The sequence below is a fragment of the Silurus meridionalis genome, chromosome 14 (assembly GCF_014805685.1).
Source record: "Silurus meridionalis isolate SWU-2019-XX chromosome 14, ASM1480568v1, whole genome shotgun sequence".
Lineage (NCBI taxonomy): Eukaryota > Metazoa > Chordata > Actinopteri > Siluriformes > Siluridae > Silurus > Silurus meridionalis.
In genome coordinates, this window is record NC_060897.1 from 14,166,065 (window position 1) to 14,185,033 (window position 18,969).

General features: G+C 41.6%; 1 protein-coding gene across 2 annotated transcripts in view; it reads left to right on the forward strand.

Moving 5' to 3' along the window:
- Window positions 1-18,969, forward strand: part of LOC124396311 (alpha-1,6-mannosylglycoprotein 6-beta-N-acetylglucosaminyltransferase B-like) — a 116,391-nt gene that overhangs the window by 34,921 nt on the left and 62,501 nt on the right. For both annotated transcript variants that reach the window (XM_046865394.1, XM_046865395.1), the window contains exons 3-4: window positions 12,955-13,099; window positions 18,474-18,583. In XM_046865394.1, coding sequence (XP_046721350.1) covers window positions 12,955-13,099; window positions 18,474-18,583 — 255 coding nt within the window. The remainder of the gene's footprint in view (window positions 1-12,954; window positions 13,100-18,473; window positions 18,584-18,969) is intronic.

Consider the following 18,969-nt stretch of genomic DNA (forward strand, 5'->3'; position numbering starts at 1 on the left):
TATATATATATATATATATATATATATATATATATATATATATATATATATAAAGTATGCACTTGTGTAATTGTGTACGAGGAGGGATGAAATTCAATCTGAAAATGATTTTACCAAACAAGATCAAAGGGAAATTCTGTAGGTGGCAAGAGTGATAATCATTTCACAGTGTAAAACCAAAGTAAACTACCACAGAATAATGTGCAAATCCTCATCTCCCATGCTTTAATAAAAGCATAGAAACATGTCTCTGTACTTACACATCTGATACGAGCTTTCATTTCTTCAGGTTTATTCTTAGAACGCTGCATATTTAAAAGCATTAGATATGGTAGTGGGACCAAGTTTTTTAATCCTGCATTGTATTTTTCCCCCGCTTATATTTTTCATGTTTTTTTTTTTTTTCGTATGGGCTCATTACAGTCAGACATATTAAATGCAATATGACAACCAGTCTTGTCCAATCTAGGTCTGGCATCTTGAGATTACACATAAAGAAGAAACTCCTAGCTATAAAATGTCTTCCTATATAGATTTCTGCTGCATTTTTGTCCAGGTTTTGATGAAATAAAGTCAATGAGATGACTCACAAAATTACCTTGAAGAGTATATATAACCAAACAGGAGCAACTTCAGTTAATCCCTTACCCAAGATTAAATCTGGGTGTTAAAAAATAATGATAGAAATATACAAATGGCAATAACTTTTTTCCTGCTGTCTGGAGTGATTGAAACCTCAAATAAATGATTTGTGTTCTACTTAACTTTTTGTTTAGATGGACAACTGTTTCCATTTTAGACTTGATGGAGATTAATCAGTTCCTCAAGACCTACCTTTTCTGTATGCCAAGGCTGTCAGATGTAATTCATCATGAAACCACAGGACTGATTTACATCAGTGAATCAGCATGATACCTATTGACACCCATGTCTATATTAGCTTAAGAAAACGGATGTATTTTTAACATTTGTTTACCCAAGACAAGCTTTACTGCTCTACTTGGATTTTTGTTTTATGTGTCAGACTTAGAATAACGCTTAAAAAATTTCAATAAATGGCACATAATTTGTTGGATCGAAGACAGGACCATTGAGAACATCTCTAGGTTACGTATGTAACCCTTGTTCCCTGAGGGAATGAGATGCTGTGTTGCAATGCTTTGGGAATGCGTCCGCGTTGTCCATGCTCTGAATCACGTGTGTAATCTGTGTCCAATGGAAGGCGTGGCATCACTGGCAGGGTGACGTCTCGACTAGGAAGCTATAAAAAGCACATGGAGTGAAGCCAGCACCAGTTTCTGTAAAATAAAAGGAAGTGCTGCTGCAGTGTGGCAAAGGGACGCAGCATCTCCATCGCTCAGGGAACTAGGGTTATATACATAACCTAGAGACCTTCCCTTTCAGGAACTGGAGCTGTGTAGCAACACTTTGGGAATGAGAGTCCAATCCTGCCAGATGGGCCAGTCCCTGACTAGTGTGTATGAGCACAGATATGTCAAAGAACAGATCAGCCAGAAGTGGCACAGAGGTCAAGGTTATAGAATCGGACAAAGGTCAGCGGGGTAGACCAGTCTGCAGCGTCGCAGAGGTCTTGGAGGGACACTCCAGAGGACCAAGCCCTAGAGTCTGCCACACTCTAGGTCAAGTGCGCTCTGACCCTGAAAGGAGCGGGGAGACCAGAGGACTCATTGGAGGACACGATAGTGTTGATAAGCCATCTGCTAAGAGTCTGCTTATTAGCAGGTAGGCCTCTTTTAGGAGGGCCATAGCAGATGAACAGTTGTTCCGACTACCTCAAAGGACTCATCCTATGGACATAAGTGTCTGGTGCTCCCACCAAACACAGTCGGTTCAGCTTCTTCTGGTCTTTGGAATGAAATGGAGGTGGATAGAATGCCTGGAGCCTAACAGGTCGTGGGACAACCGAGGGCACCCTGGGGAAGTATCCCACTCTAGGGTGCAGAGGGGCCACAGAGAAGGCCTGTAAATCACCTACTCTGTGGCCCCCTCTGCACCCTAGAGCGGGTGCAGAGCAGGCCAAAAAGAAAGCCAGCCACAGTCTTTATTGTGAGATGCCTCCATGAAGCCTCGGCCAGGGACTCGAAGGGGGGCTCAGATAGAGCCTCCAGCACTTTGGGCAGGTTCCACCCAGGTACAAGCCTTCGGGTGCTGCTGAGAAAACATGTCAGATAGTAGGGGATTGCCCTCTGTGAGAATCTTTGGGTCCTGAGCCACCACTGAAGGGGTCTTGTGTGCAGGAGGCCAAGTGGAATCACATCAGCGCTGCTGCCATAAGCCCAAGTAGTCTCTGGAACTCCTTGACAGTGAGTGACTGCCCTTCTCTGACTTTCCTGAAGGCCATAAGGATGGATGCAATGCGGGCAGGAAAAAGATGCACACGCATAGCAGTTAATCTCATATGACACCTAGATAAGTGGTTCTCTGTAATGCAGAAAGCACACTATTCTTGGTGTTCAGCTGAAACCCCAGCTCCTTCATGTGAGTGAGAACGACATCTTGATGCCACACCGCTAATTTCTCTAATTGAGCTATAACCATTTGTTAATATAATTGAGGATGCAGATGCCGTGAAGTCTCAGGGGAGCCAGAGCAGCATCCACATACTTTGTGAAGGTACCGGGTTATAGGGCAAGGCCAAACGGAAGAACCCGATATCGGTAAGCTTCGCCCCAAAAAGCGAACCTCAGGAACTTTCTGTGAGAAGAGAGAGAAAGGATACATAAAAGTATGCATCTTTTAGATCTACCTTGACAAACCAGTCCTTCTGATCTGATCTAAGACATGACCTGCTTGAGGGTCAGCTTTTTGAACCAGAGTCTCATAAGTGAGCAGTTCAGCTGATGTAGATCTAGAATAGGACGCAACCCACTGTCCTTTTTGCGAACTATAAAGTACTGGCTGTAGAACCCAGACTCTCTGTCTGATGGAGGGACTCAATGACTCAATGGCCTTCTTCCTCAGGAGAGTGCTTACTTCTTGTTCCATAACCAGCACCTGCTCGGTTCAAACCAGGGTGGGACAAAGCTCGTCGAAACAGGGCAGACAAGACCTGAACTTAATCGTATAGCACACGACTACAGTGCGCAGGACCCATCAAGACACGTCTGGCAGAACTTCCCAGGCTGCCAGGTTTACTTCAATTCAATTCAATAAATTTTTATTTGTACAGCTCTTTTAACAATGAACATTTTCTCAAAGCAGCTTCACACATAATGTGGTGATAAAAATGAATAAGATGTTCTTTATAAGTGTAAGTTTGTCCCTGATGAGCATGCCAGTGGCGACTGTGGCAAGAAAAAAACTCCCCGAGATGGCATAAGGAAGAAACCTTAAGAGGAACCATACTCAAGAGGGAACCCATACTCATCTGGGTTACACCAAATGCCCATTTATTGCAGATAAACAATGTTGCGGGGTACAGTAATGGTGATCAGAAGCAAACTGAGGAATGAGGGATCTTTGGGATAAAAGACGATCCACCACACCACTGTCAACAAACCTGAGTGAAAGTGTCAGAGGGAGGGGATGACAGCATACAAATATCCCAGTTCACCAAACACTCTACATCCATATCCCTCCAGATCTGCTCATTTACCTAAGAAAAATCTACTTTACCTTCATTACATCTAGAGCCGGGGCAATTCCGCGGTGCAGCTCTAGTGGCTTCAAAAGAGGCGGCAAGTTCTCCTGGTCAGCAAAGATGGTGGGCAAAACCGAGGATAAAGCTCGCTGCAGCTGGCCATGCCCTGAAGCATGTTTTGTGGCAGGGTTAATGGACGGTCACCGAGAAAAATTCGAAAAGCTACATGCCCTCTGGCCACTCCCCAATATGTCCTGTCAGGACTTCATGGTCAAAGCCATCTTATTGAAGATGACTGTCCTCAGATCTGTCACCTCCTGGGGCTTCAAACCCAAGTGCTGCGCCGGATCCCTGCCAGGGGTGTTGTGATGCTCCGTTTCAAAGGTGCTGGGTTGGGGTTGGGGCTGTGCCCGCCGAGCAGCCCCATGAGTGCTGTGGGAGATACTGCTGGAACGCAGCCGATTTTTTCTTTGCCTCCTGAAACCTTTCGACTACTGAGTTAACAGAGTCGCCGAATAGGCCAGAAGGCAAGAGAGGGGAAATCCAGCAGCATGGCCTTGTGAGCCACAGATGCCTCTCGGTTAAGGCTTTTCAGTGATTCAAAGGGCCAGGTCCACCCTACGGGGGAGCTCTTGCACCTGGCCACCCATAATGTCTCCCAAATCTAACTTGTGCAGCAGGTCAGCTTGGTACACCTGCAACACTGCCATGTTGGGCCCAGCTTCTTAATGTCATGTGTCACAACCTTCATAAGCTCCTCGCTCTCTGGCTCTCGGAACCCGCCAGTGATGGATCACTGTTAATTAAAAAAAATTTAGTGCAGATGAGGCCCAGAAAAATAAAATAAAAATCATGAATTAATCTGTGGAATTTAAAATGATTTTTAAAAGGTTTTTAATATATACAAATTGTATTATTAGTATATTATATAGTATATTATTATTATATGATATTATAGTTTTAATATATTGTGTTCTAAAACACACACAAATGTAATAAATTTAATTTAATATATTAAGTATTTATTTGCAAATTCAAACTTTTATAAAACACTGTACATGTTGATTAATGAGACTTAATTCAGAACACACAAATGGAAATCTATTTAGTTGCTCTTTAGTCACCTCAGGCCAACATGAATGATGCACTGCAAAACCTGGCAAACCAAATATCCGGCTTGGAGCAAAAACATCCGGATTCTCTTTTTATTATCCTTGGAGACTTTAACAGAGCAAAACTAACACTTGAACTTCCAAAATACAGGCAACATATTAACTGTCCGACAAGAGGGAAAAACACACTGGATCATTGCTACACCATTCTTAAGGACTCGTATCGCTCTGTACCCCGGGCAGCTTTAGGGAACTCTGATCACTGCTTGGTTCATCTTATTCCAACATACAGGCAGAAACTAAAATCTGTTAAGCCTGTAGTCAAAAAAGTGAAGAGATGGACCAGTGAGGCAAAGCAGGAACTACAAGACTGCTTTGACTGCACTGATTGGAGTGTCTTTGAGGCTGGAACTGACAGCCTGGATGAGCTGACTGACACTGTGACATCCTACATCAGTTTATGTGAAGACATGTGTGTGCCAACCAAAACCTTCTGCAAGTTCAGTAACAACAAGCCATGGTTCACAGCCAAACTGAAAAAACTTTGACATGCCAAGGAAGATGCATACAGAGGGGAGGACAAAGCACTGTACAAGCAGGCCAGGAACCAACTGACAAAAGAGATCAGAATAGCCAAAAGAAGCTACTTGAAAAGCAGGTTTTCAGCTAACAACCCTGCATCAGTGTGGAAAGGCCTGCAAAATATCACAAACTACAGGAGACTACCCCTCCCCACTGAAGCAAACAAAGACCTGGCTCACAACCTCAACACCTTCTACTGCAGGTTTGAGAACAATATCTTCACACCTCTCATCCAACCCAGCCCAATGTCTGCCCCATCACACCTCTGGAATCCTCTCTTACAACTCCTCCCAGCACTCAAGTTGCGCTCACGATTTGTGAAAAGGATGTATATCGGCTCTTTCAGAGACAGAAGACAAGGAAAGCTCCCGGCCCAGACGGTGTCTCCCCCTCCTGTCTCAAAGCATGTGCTGACCAACTGGCTCCCATCTTCACCTCTATCTTCAACAGATCACTGGAGTTGTGTGAGGTCCCCTCCTGCTTTAAACTCTCCACAATCATCCCGGTCCCCAAGAAACCCTCCATTACTGGACTGAATGACTACAGGCCTGTCGCTCTGACATCTGTCGTCATGAAGACCTTTGAAAAGCTGGTATTGGCCCATCTAAAGAAGGTGACAGAACAGCTGCTGGATCCTCTACAGTTTGCATACCGAGCAAACAGATCGGTGGATGACGCAGTCAATATGGGGCTAAACTACATTCTGCAACACCTTGACTGCCCAGGAACATATGCCCGGATTCTGTTTGTTGACTTTAGTTCGGCTTTCAATACAATAATTCCGGGAATTCTCCACTCCAAACTCCTAAACCTCACTATACCCCCTGCCATCTGTCAATGGATCACCAGCTTCCTGACAGGCAGGAAACAACAGGTGAGACTGGGAGGTGTTACCTCCGGTATTCGGACAGTTAGCACTGGTGCTCCTCAGGGGTGTGTTCTTTCCCCACTGCTATTCTCCATTTATACGAATGACTGCATATCAAGTGACCCAACTGTCAAACTCCTGAAATTTGCAGATGACACCACGCTCATTGGACTAATCCAAGATGGTGACGAGTCTGCATATAAGCAGGAGGTGAAGCAGCTGGTGCTATGGTGCAGTCAGAACAACCTTGAGCTAAACACACTCAAAACTGTGGAGATGATAGTGGACTTTAGGAAACATCCTTCAACACTACTCCCCCTCACAATATCCAACATCCCTGTGTCATCTGTGGAGAACTTCAAGTTTCTGGGCACTACCATTTCCCAAGACCTGAAATGGGAATCAAACATAAACTCGATTCTGAAAAAGGCCCAGCAGAGGATGTACTTTCTACGTCAATTAAGGAAGTACAGTCTGCCACAGGAGCTGTTGATACAGTTCTACACTGCAGTCATTGAATCTGTCCTGTGCTCATCAATCACCATCTGGTTTGGAACAGCAACAAAACAGGACAGAACCAGACTGCAGAAAACCGTTAAAACAGCAGAAAAAAATCATTGTTGCCCCCCTGCCCACTCTCCAGGACTTATACCATACAAGAACCAGAAACCGGGCAGAAAAAAATAATTAATGACACTTCACACCCTGGACACAACATCTTTCAGCTCCTCCCTTCTGGCAGGCGCTACAGAACTGTGTTCACAAAAACTGCCAGACACAGAAACTTTCCCCAAGCAATCACCCTCACTAACAAATGACAATTATATTCCCTGCTTCACATCTATGAGTACTGCACAGAACTGTCAGTCATCACATTATCTGTATATGTTGCACACACTATTGCTGCTATATACTGTACAAAGTTTATAGTAAACTATCTAATCATACCTGGCACACAATACTGTCATTTACACTACCATGCACTCCCACACTTTATGTACATTACTGGTCTGTATCCCTATTTATAACCCACACTGTCTATACTGTCTCACATTGTCTGTATTGTCTATATTGTCTTGTATAGTCTGTTTTTGTCTTGTCTTGTCTGTTTTGTCATGTATAGGTTTTTTATTTATGTCTGTACTTTTGAGAGTAACAAACAGCTGGAACCAAATTCCTTGTGTGTGTCAACACACTTGGCCAATAAACCTGATTCTGATTCTGATTCTGATTTAACTGAAAAAAAAATACATAAAAAAAAGTTAAAAAAAAATGTATTACCAATGTATTTTTCTCACCATTGAATAAATAACTGTTTGCTTAACCTTAGTCCAGAGTGTCTCCACTCAAATAATCTTCAATTTACTGTAAGAACATAGTAAGGACATAAAACCTGACTGGAGTTTTACTGTCTGTATCAAAGAGCACCACACAACCACACAGACTTTCTTTTTATCATTTTCAGATTAGTAAATGTTTTTCAAGCACAAATTGACTGGGTCTAAATGTAGACTATTTGAAAGATGGAGCTGCAGTGGAGGCTCTTTATTTTTCAGGCAATTGCAGGTCCAATTGCAAATGTCTCGCTGTATGAAGTTCAAAAAGTATCAAGCCTTTACTCCTCTGTGACTACAATACCCTAAAAGCAGACAATTTATGAGGCCTGTGGTTAGGAGACTTAGTGAACTGCAAGCTCTGTCTGGGTGCCGTTTAATTGGTCAGGTGAAACATTGCCGTCTCTTTTCTTTGCACTGCAGCTCTTTAGCTCACAGCAAATTGGAGCCTTAGAGGATCTGGAAAAAAAATACTAGACTGCTGCCTCATTTGTCTCTCTGCTGGATGTATTTATTTATTTATTTATTTATTTATTCAGCCTATGTGTCCATCTGTTTATTATGTTGAATATACACTGACAAGGACAGATATTTGACCGGCTGTACTTAAACTGTTTTATCCCTGTGTTAAATGCAACTTTTGTCTATGTATGTGTCAGAGAACCACCAGCCACACCTCCCTCCTTTGCTCAACACTTTTGCGCTCAGCCTCTTCCTCCTACTAATCACCTACAACTGCCAAATCACCTACACCTGTCCTCTATTTACCCGTCTCCTTTATAAAATCCCTAATCATCTTCACTCACCATCCGATCTACAGGTTACTACCATAGATCATTCCAAACTACCGACTGCTTTGTTCTATGTGCTTCCATGCTCCTGGCTACGGTTCACAGGAAGTCCTCAGTTAAGTGTTCTATCTGCTCCAGTCACATCTCAAACTCACGTGTGTTTGTATGTTAAAACAAAATAAAGACATTCTGTTTTACGCCTGGTCTATCCGTGACAGTATGCTGCTGAATCTTTATTTAATATCCCCAGGGTTGAATTTCTGAAGCGATAAGAAACAAAAAAAATAATACAAAGCTCATCAATGGTCTACTTTCACAAAATCTTGATGTTCATCTTGCTGACTCCTGGCAAGACTAACAATATTTAAGGTGAAATGTTATATTAATATTTACACAGGGAGTCCATTTCTGCTGAACTTATTGCCTGTATGCCTTTTCAAAAGATAAAGCATCTTGCATTTCTCCATTTTCAGCAAAGCATGATACAATAAAAAGCATAACTGTTAAGAATATATTTAAAAATTCAAAGATTAAAGATTAAAACATATAATAAAAATCTAATGCATACTGTATATTGTGAAACCCAGCCATTAGGGTTGCATAAGCCAGTGCACTCTTAGTGCCGTTCTCAAGCCCGGATAAACGAGGAGGGTTGCGTTAGGAAGGTCATCCAGCGTAAAACATGTGCCAAATCAAATATGCAGATCACGAAAGAGAAATTCATACCTGATCGGTTGAGGCCCGGGTTACCAAGGACCGCCACAGGTATCGTTAGCCAACAGGGTACCGGTGGAAATTGGGCTACTGTTGGCCGAAGGAGGAGAAGGAGAGGAGGAATATGTCTACAGAGACAGGAGAAGTGGAGGAGAGTGGAGGATAAGGTTGGTGCTTTAAATGTTGGTACTATGACTGGTAAAGGGAAAGAGTTAGCTGATATGATGGGGAGGAGAAAGGTAGATATGTTGTGTGTTCAGGAGACCAAGTGAAAGGGAGTAAGGCCAGGAACATTGGCGGTGGGTTTAAACTGTTCTTTTATGGTGTGGATGGAAAGAGAAATGGTGATTTTAAAGGAAGAGTACAGTAAAAGTGTAGTGGAGGTGAAGAGAGTTTCTAATAGGGTGATGAACGTGAAGCTGGACGTTGAAGGGGCAATGATAAATGTCATCAGTGCATATGCTCCACAAGTGGGTTGTGAGATGGAGGAAAAGGAAAAATTCTGGAGTGAGTTAGATGAAGTGGTAGAAGGTGTACCTAGGAATGAAAGATTGGTGATTGGGGCAGATTTCAATAGGCATGTAGGTGAAGGGAACAAAGGGGACGAGGAGGTGATGAGTAGATATGGCTTTAAGGAGGAATGTGGAAGGGCAGATTGTGGTAGATTTTGCTAAATGGATAGAAATGGCAGTGGTGAACACATTTTAAAAAGAAGGAGGAGCATAGGGTGAACTATAAGAGTGGAGGAAGGTGCACACAGGTGGACAATGTTCTATGTAGGAGATGCAACCTGAAGGAGATTGGAGACTCTAAGGTGTTGGCAGGGGACAGTGTAGCTAGACAGCATCGGATGGTGGTCTGTAAGATGGTTTTGGAGGTGAAGAAGAAGAGAAGCATAGTGAAGACTGAAAGAAGAATTGTAAACTGTAAACAGTAAACTGAAGGAGGAAGACTGTAGTGTGAGATTCAGGGAAGAGGTCAGATGGGCTCAGTGGTGGTGAAGAGGTGCTGGATGATTGGGCAACTACTGCAGAAGTGATAAGGGAGACAGCTAGAAAGGTACTTGGTGTGACATCTGGAAATAGAAAGGAAGACAAAAAGACGTGGTTGTGGAATGGGGAAATGCATGGGGAGCATAAGGAGAAAGAGGTTGGCAAAACAGAATTGGGATCGACAGAGTGATGTGAAAAGTAGGCAGGAGTACAAGGAGATGCAGCAGCAGGTAAAGAGGGATGTGGCAAAAGCCAAGGAAAAGGCATATGAGGAGCTGTATGAGAAGTTGGACACTAAGGAGGAAGAAAAGGAGTTGTCAGGCAAAGGGACTGAGCTGGGAAGGATGTGCTGCAAGTTAGTGCAATAAAGGATGTAGATGGAAATGTCTTGACTAGTGAGGAGTGTGTGTTTAGAAAATAGAGGGAGTATTCTGAGCAGTTGATGAGGGAGGAAAATGAGAGAGAGAGAAGGTTGGATGGTGTGGAGATGAAGCAGGAAATGGATAGGATTAGTAAAAAGCAAGTGAGAGCAGCAATTAAGAGGATGAAAAGTGGAAAGTTGGTTGGACCAGATGACATACCGGTAGAAGCATGGATATGTTTAGGAGAGATGGCAGTGGAGTTTTTAACAAGATTGTTTAACAGGATTTTGAAAGGTAAAGGGGAAGCCTGAGAAATGGAGAAGGAGTGTGCTGGTACCGATCTTTAAGAACAAGGGAGATGTGCAGACCTGCAGTAACTACAGGGGAATTAAGTTGATCAGTCACACCATGAAGTCATTGGAAAGGGTAGTGGAATCCAGGCTGAGAGAAAAGTGACCATCTGTGAGCAATAGTATGGTTTTATGCTGAGGAAGAGCACCACAAATGCATTATTTGCTTTGAGAATGTTGATGGAGACGTATAGATAAGGTCAGAAGGAGTTGCATTGTGTGTTTGTGGATTTAGAGAAAGCGTACAACAGGGTGCCAAGAGAGGAATTGTGGTACTGTATGAGAAAGTCAGGTGTGTCAGAGAAGTATGTGAGGGTGGTGCAGGACATGTATGAGGACAGTGTGACCGCAGTAAAGTGTGCAGTAAGAACGACAGACTGGCATCAAGGATCGGCTCTGAGACCTTTACTGTTTGCAGTGGTGATGGACCAGTTGACAGACGAGGTCAAACAGGAGTCTTCATGGACTATGATGTTTGTGTATGATATTGTTATTTGTGGTGAGAGTAGGGAGCAGGTTGAGAAGAGCATGGAGGGGTGGAGGTACGCGCTGGAGAGAAGGGAGAATGGAGAGTGTATTAAAGAAGTGAAGAAAAGAGTGCAGGCAGGGTGGAATGGGTGGAGAAGAGTGGCAGGTGTGATTTGTGATAGAAGAGTGTTTGCAAGAGTCAAAGGGAAAGTTTATAGGACTGTGGTGAGACCTGCAATGTTGTATGGTTTAGAGACAGTGGCATTGAGTAAAACACAGGAGGTGGGCAGGAGGTAGCAGAGCTGAAGATGTGGTTTTTCGTTGGGAGTGACAAGGATGGACAGGATTAGAAATTAGTTTATTAGAGGAATAGTGCATGTAGGATGTTTTGGAGACAAGGTGAGGGAGGCAAGATACATGGGGTATATCAGTTGGAGAATGCTTAGGATAGAGCCACCAGGAAGGAGGAAAGGAGGAAGACCAAGGAGGAGGTTTATGGATGTGTTGGGGGAAGACATGGAGGTAGTTTGGTTGAAAGAGGCAGATGTAGTGGACGGGGGGTATGGAGACAGTTGATCCGCTGCGGCGACCCCTAATGGGAGAAGCCGAAAGAAGAAGCAGAAGATACTGTATATTGTGAAGATACATAGTTGTGATATATAACACTGTAACAGTTTTTGAACTATGGATAAGAACTCTGCAATGCAGCAGGAAAAGTTTTTTCGTGTCTTATACTGTATATTACAATAACTATTAATATTCAGTGTTCACTCCAAAAATTGTCACAGTGCATCTGTATACATTTGGTGCAACAAAAAAAGTCAGTGTTTGTGTTCTAATAATTTTAGAATAAGCATTAAGTCAATACAACATAAGATTTCCTAGTTAAAAAAATCATGTTGACACCAAAGACTGGACAGTGTGTAGCAGAGACATGCCCTTACACATCTGAGGTGCAACTAACCTGCACATCATTATGCAAGCCACTTGTTGTGATGCGACCAGTTGTTATTGTTTTGTTTTGGTCATTGTGATTTGACGCATACTTCTAGCCAATGTCAGTGTAAATTACATTATTGTCAGTGTAAATTACAGTACTCATTACATTACTCAGCAACATTGCCTGCAGCTTGCTAACTATGTATATTTTTGTGAAAATTGTTAATGCATGTTGTCAATGTTATTTCTTCCCCTAGGACAAGCTACATTTTTTATTCAGTTGATAATAGTAGTCAGGTGTTTTAATGAGCAAATTATTCCATAAAATTATTTTCCATAAAAAATAGTATGTTGAAAAATCTTTGCATAAAGGAAATTTTAAATTGAATATGCTTATCACAGGACACGATTTAATAAATTATCACCAAGAGGGGGTGCTGTCTTACAACACTGACTGGTTTAAATCACCAATTTATTTGTGGTGTTTTAGTAGCTCCATTTAATGTATGCTGTGCCAAGCTGCATGTGTGTGCAGAGATGTGCATTGCATTGGATATACTCTGTATCTTATAAAATAATCTTGCCGTTGTTTCTTAGTAAATCCTTGAGTTATGACTATATAACCTTGGCAAAACACAACTTCTGTCAAATATGTGAACTCTTAATGTGGACCTACAAGAAGGGCTTGATCGGTTAAGATCAGAATGTCAGTATGAATCATTTTGTGCATTTATTTTTTGCTCTATTGCTCTCACATCATTTTTCTGTGTGTGTGTGTGTGTGTGTGTGTGTGTGTGTGTGTGTGTGTGTGTGTGTGTGTGTGTGTGTGTATTTGAGACAGTCCTGGGAGGGCCAGAGTCTCGTGGAGTCCTCAGAAAAATCAGTGACATGTTGGAGATTATTTTGAAGAGAATTGACACTCTAGCAAAACTCAGCAACAGCAGCAAAAGCCACAGCCTGGAGGAGCTCAGCTCTACTCTGGAGAGGTACAGTACTCTGTGTGTGTGTGTGTGTGTGTGTGTGTGTGTGTGTGTGTGTGTTTGTGTGTTTGTGTGTGTGTCTTGCTTAAAAGTCTCCTCAGAATTAGCATTTTTCCCATAGTCTCCATGGTGACAAGACTCCTTGTACCAGGGGTTGAGAGGCTTCATGGTGTCGAGTTCAGGGCAGCAGTGTGTGATGACTGGACATCAGTAGTGTTTTGGTATTGATAACTTTGCATTACAATTTAATGTATTTCAATGTACAATTCAAATACAACTGAATAGTTTGTATTTAAATTGTACATTATAACAGCATTAATATCCAAATGTGTTGCAATTTTTCAATAATTGGCCTCTTAACAAAGTAAGTACAATAATTTGGTTAAGTATTTTTATCTATTAATATGATACAACATTCACTGTTTGGATAACTCATCTTATGTGTATTCTCTGAACCAAATTCAATTTAGAATTGTGTCAGACAATTTAAATCTTGGTTAAGACTATATAATAAGGCACTTGATTTGTCATATATACGCATTGAATTAATGGTTAGTTCATCATGTTGCCATGTTTGTTAGTTGATTAAATAATTAACACCTCCAGGTAAATCTCATCAAATGGACTCTTTAATATAGCACAAGGAGCAGCAAACCCCACTTTGATCTGATTTGCTTTGATCCGAATTAAACCAGCATAATTTTATTTTGCTTTGACACGCCATCTGCAGCTATGGTGATGCTGGATTACTGCTGGGCCTGACTTGGATGGATAGCTTTTTCCATCTTCTCCCAATTCAGTTTCAGGTAGAATAATGTAAACGTGCAATTGATAGATGTGTCCAGCGGCACTGCCATCTCCATGTACCCATATTGCTTATACTGTACCATAGATCAGTGGTCCCCAACCAGTAATTCAATAAAACAGCATTTTTCTGCATAGTTCTTAATTAGAACAGGTTTCCAAATTTAAAGTGGATATTAAAGTTTATACATCTCTGGTAAAAATCTAGGTTTTTGTGAATGAAACCAGGATCATTCTAGGAAACAAGGTCACGTTTTTCTAATGTTAATGTGAAAGCAAACAGAATTACTTCAATGATGACGTGTATGATAATTATTTTTAAGCAGGAGTTTGATTGGTGCCAGGTTATTGCATGTTTTTTTTTCATTGTTGGTTGCTCACATTAACAGTTAAAAAAGAGGTGACATGATAATGTATAGCGTGTTTAAATTTTTTTTATTCATGATAAAAACCCGCAATTTTAGCAGGGATGTAAATGTTTATATCCATATGCAAAAAGCTCTCTCCTTCACCCCTCTTTAGTACCAAGGGTGGTATAAAAGACTTTTTATGTATTTATACATTGTGTTGTGTATATACTGTATACTATAGTATGTCTCTATTATTTTATATATATATATATATATATATATATATATATATATATATATATATATATATATATATCTTATCTTATCTTATCTTATCTTGGTTAGTAGCATAAAGTAATTTTATAAAGAATAATAATCACCTTGGCCTGTCATGAAAGCAGAGTCGATTGCTTTAAGACAGAGATGCCAAAAAGTAGAGCCCATTTGCCAGAATTGGCCCATGGTAATTTTTTATTTGATCACGTCATATATAAGAAGAGAAAGAGAGAGAGAGAGAGAGAGAGAGAGAGAGAGAGAGAGAGAGAGAAATAAGAATCAGCTTCCTGTGTTTAATTAGAGATCACTGAATAGCTTTATTAGGCATTGAACTCTATTGTACTATACATTGGATTGTTTCTCATTTTGCTATCAGTTTAGAACCTAAAGAAAATAAATTAGTAAGTAGAATATGTAGTGTTAATAAAATTTGATTTGATTTGATTTGATTGTTTTTGTTCATTATTTTGTACACATTTAATCACATACAATTTAATTTAATGTTCAGTATAATGCTAAGTTTATTTTTGGCTTAGACTTCATTGAATTTATATTTTTCTTTATCTTTCATAGAAAAAGGTTTGGGCACCTTTGATTTAATATTACAGTACATGGGAAACTCAAATTCCCTAAAGATTTTATTAAAATGTTTCACAATAATTTCCATGTATATGTATATATTAGTAGTTTAGTGGATCGAATGATCAAATATCTCACTGTAGTATGGTTCTGAAACAAATCAGTGAAAAGTTAAACGAATCAGTGAAAAGTTGGATTTTCAATAGAAGTTTTGTGAAATTGAATACCTTGTACAAGAGGCAGGTCTCATGTGCAGATCATTATCTTTGGGAGTTGAGTAGTCTACTTTTTATGGATAAAACTTTGGCTTACCTGAGATTAGAAATAAAACCTTAACTATATCTGGCTTTCTTAACTTTCTTAACTTCTGACCACTTAAAATTTAAGGTATTATTTAACAAATCTTTATATTCTACCTGATTATTGCATTTATTTCAATCCAATTCTGTATAGTGCTTTTAACGTGTATTCCGACAAAGCAACTTCAAAGAAATAAATGGGTAAAGAATTTAAAATTTAAATATGTCATCTCTAAGTTTGTCCCTAATTAGCAAGTTAGAAATTATGGCAAGGAACATCTCACTAAAATGCCTCAAATAGGTTTATAAACGACTCCAGGTAACGTATGTAACACTGGTTCCCTGAGGGAATGAGACGTTGCGTCAACCACGCTTTGCGTGAAGGAAGTGTTGTCCACACTCTAAATCACGTGTGTAATCCGACCAATGGAAAGCGCGGTGCAGGGTGACTTAATGAGCTATAAAAGCACATAAAGTGAAGCCGGCGCTGGCTTCCGAAAAGAATAGGAAGCACTTTAGGGATGCAGGCAGTGTGGCCTGGAGACACTGTGTCTTGTTCTCTAAGGGTAACATGGTTACATATGTAACCTGGAGACGTTCCTTTTCAGGAACTTGAGCTGGGTCAACAACGCTTTGGGAACGAGAGTCCAATTCCGCCAGACTGACAAGTCCCTGCTAATGTGTAAGGGCACAGCTAGGTCGGCCAGGATTGGCACTGAGGTCAAGGTTATAAAACCTGACAAGGTCAGTGGGGTAGACCAGCCCACAGTGTTGCAGATGTCATGGAGGGAAACTCCAGAAGACCAAGCCTTAGAGGCTGCCACACTACGGGTTCAGTGCTCTCTGACCCCGAAGGAGCGGGGTGACCAGAGGACACATAGGAGGCTAAGGGTCTGTTTGTTTGCAGGGAGGCTTTACATGGAGGGCCATAGCAGATGAACAGTTGTTGCGACTTTATCCGTGTATGTATATGTCTAGTGCTTGCACCAAACACAGCCGGTTTACTCTTTCCTGATCTGAGCCTAAACAGGAGGAGAATAGAATGCCTGGAAGCTAATAGGTTGTGGGACGACTAAGGGCACTTAGGGACGTTCCCTGTCGTAGGGTACAAAAAGCACTGGCCATGCCTGGAGTAAACTCCAGAAATGAGGGGGCCACAAAGAGGGCCTAAAGATCCCTGAATCTCTTAAGAGAGGAAATGGCTAGGAGGAACACAGTTTTGACTGTAAGGAACCTCGAGGATGCCTCAGCCAATGGCTTGAAGGGAGGCACAGATAGAGCCTCCAAAACAACGGCCAAGTCCCACACAGGCAATCTAGGTCGCACCAGTAATTGCCCCACCAGGGGTGCATGATATGGTGAAACAGTGGACACGTAGAATTTCAGGGTGGACAGAGCCAACCCTTTGGTGAACTGTTCTCCAGCACTGAACCAACCGGGCAACTGGACCAATTGGTGCTGATTGCACCTTGAACAGGCGCCAGCTAGCAGCATACAATCTTCTCTGGATTGGAGAATGGTCTCTACCACCTTGGTGGAGAGACCAGAATCTCAAAGCTGCAGTCTTCACAACTCTGGGTGGGGGTGAACTATTGTGCCTCCTGCCTGGGAGAGGAGATCCCCTAGGGAGTCTCCCAGGGAGGGTGTTCGAGAAGGGTTACCAGGTCCACAAACCATGGTCTGCCCGGCCACTGTGGGGCAACCAGGAGGAGACAAACTCCATCCCGGCAAACTTTCTACAGAACTCCGCGACAGGGGAAAGGCAAACAGGTGTAGCCTCAGCCACACCTGAGCCATGGCGTCCCGCCCTAGAGGGACCAAATGAAAGGACCCAATATTGGTAAGCTTCGGCCCTGAAGCAAACCACAGGAACTTTCTGTGTGAAGGAAGGTTGGATATATAAAATATGCATCCTTTAGATCTACAGTGACAAACCAGTCCTCGGCTCTTATTTAAGACACAACCTGCTTGAGGGTCAGCATCTTAAACCTGAGCTTCATTAGTGAGCGGTTTAGGTAACGTAGATCTAGAATTGGATGCCACCTGCCGCTGTTTTTGGGAACTATGAAGTACCAGCTGTAGAACCTGGACTCTTTGTCTGATGGAGGGACCACCTAAATGGCCTCCTTCCTCAGGAGAGTGTTTACCTCTTGTTCCATGACCAGAGCCTGTTTGGATCCCACCAGAGTGGAATGTACCCCATCGAACTAGAGCGAACCTGAACTGAATCGTATAGCCTCTGTCCACAGTCCACAGGACCCACCGAGACATGTCTGGCAGAGCTTCCTAGGCTGCCAGGTAGACTATTAAGGGTATCAGTTTCTCGAGACTGACCTCTGGTACACCTAGAGCCGGCTTCACTCCATGTGCTTTTATAGCTTCCCCAGTAGTGACGTCGCCCTGCCACTGACGCAGCGCTTTCCATTAAACAGATTACACAACTGATTTAGACAAAGCGGAAGCGTTCCCAAAGCGTTGTTGACGCAGCTTGAGTTCCTGTAAGGTAACCATTTTACCTGCACTTGCATCCATTCCCATGCTCATTATATCAAAAGTAAACAAGTAGATTACATTTCCATAAGCATTTATCCCTGATTAGCAGCAAACTCAGAATAAATTAAGTCTAAATCCTACATTTTTTTCATCTTTACATTTACTGTCTTTTTTAGACCTTAGAGGGTTCTTTTTCTTCTCAGATCTTTAATAGAGTTTGATAGTCTACTAATTGCTCACCTTTTAGGGCACTGTGGCATGTTTAATGTGAATGGTATGTATAGAAGTGTTGGAAATGTCCCACAAACATAGCATAAAAATTTGTGTTTGATTAATTTTTTGAGGTCTGTCAAGAGACATACAATGGTTTGCAACAGTGTCTTCAATGCATATTTGTTAATACATCATTAAATGTGTTCAACCTGCAGCTGCTTTTTTCTGTGAGTAATGTCTGTTGTGTGTAAAAAAAAAAAAAAAATAAATTAAAGAAGCTGAACTTCATTTTAAATAAGCAAAAAGCTCAAAGATAATTGGTTTTCCATATTTTAGGAGTGTGTGTGTGTATGTGTGTGTGCCTAGGTTTCAGCCGATGGGACTTGTGGAACGGATTCAGGCCATTGCCCAGAATGTGTCTGAAATGGCTGTGCGTGTGGAGCAGATCCTGCAGAAGAGTAAAAATGGTGCCACAGGTGCATATAATAATACATTTTAATATACCTTTATTCTAAATAATTTCTAAATCATTAGAAATACTTTAGTCTGTCTTTATCGGGCTCTCCTCTTAATTAAACTTAAGTATAGATGTAGTTTTCAATTGATACCTCTTTTGTCGACTGGATCATTCACTCTTTTGCTGTAAAATGTATGGCATTTATGTTGATTGTGACTTCATATTTATTTACCTCTATGGTGTCATCCTTTTCAGCAGAGATTCTTTTTGCAGTCTGCAGAAATATTTCGCCCATTGTTACTACTGCCGGGATCATTACTGTAATCAAACAGAACGGCACATAATCCCTTTGTGTGTGGTCATGCTCATTGGAGCTTGGTGGCCTGTTGAATAAAGAACAGCCCT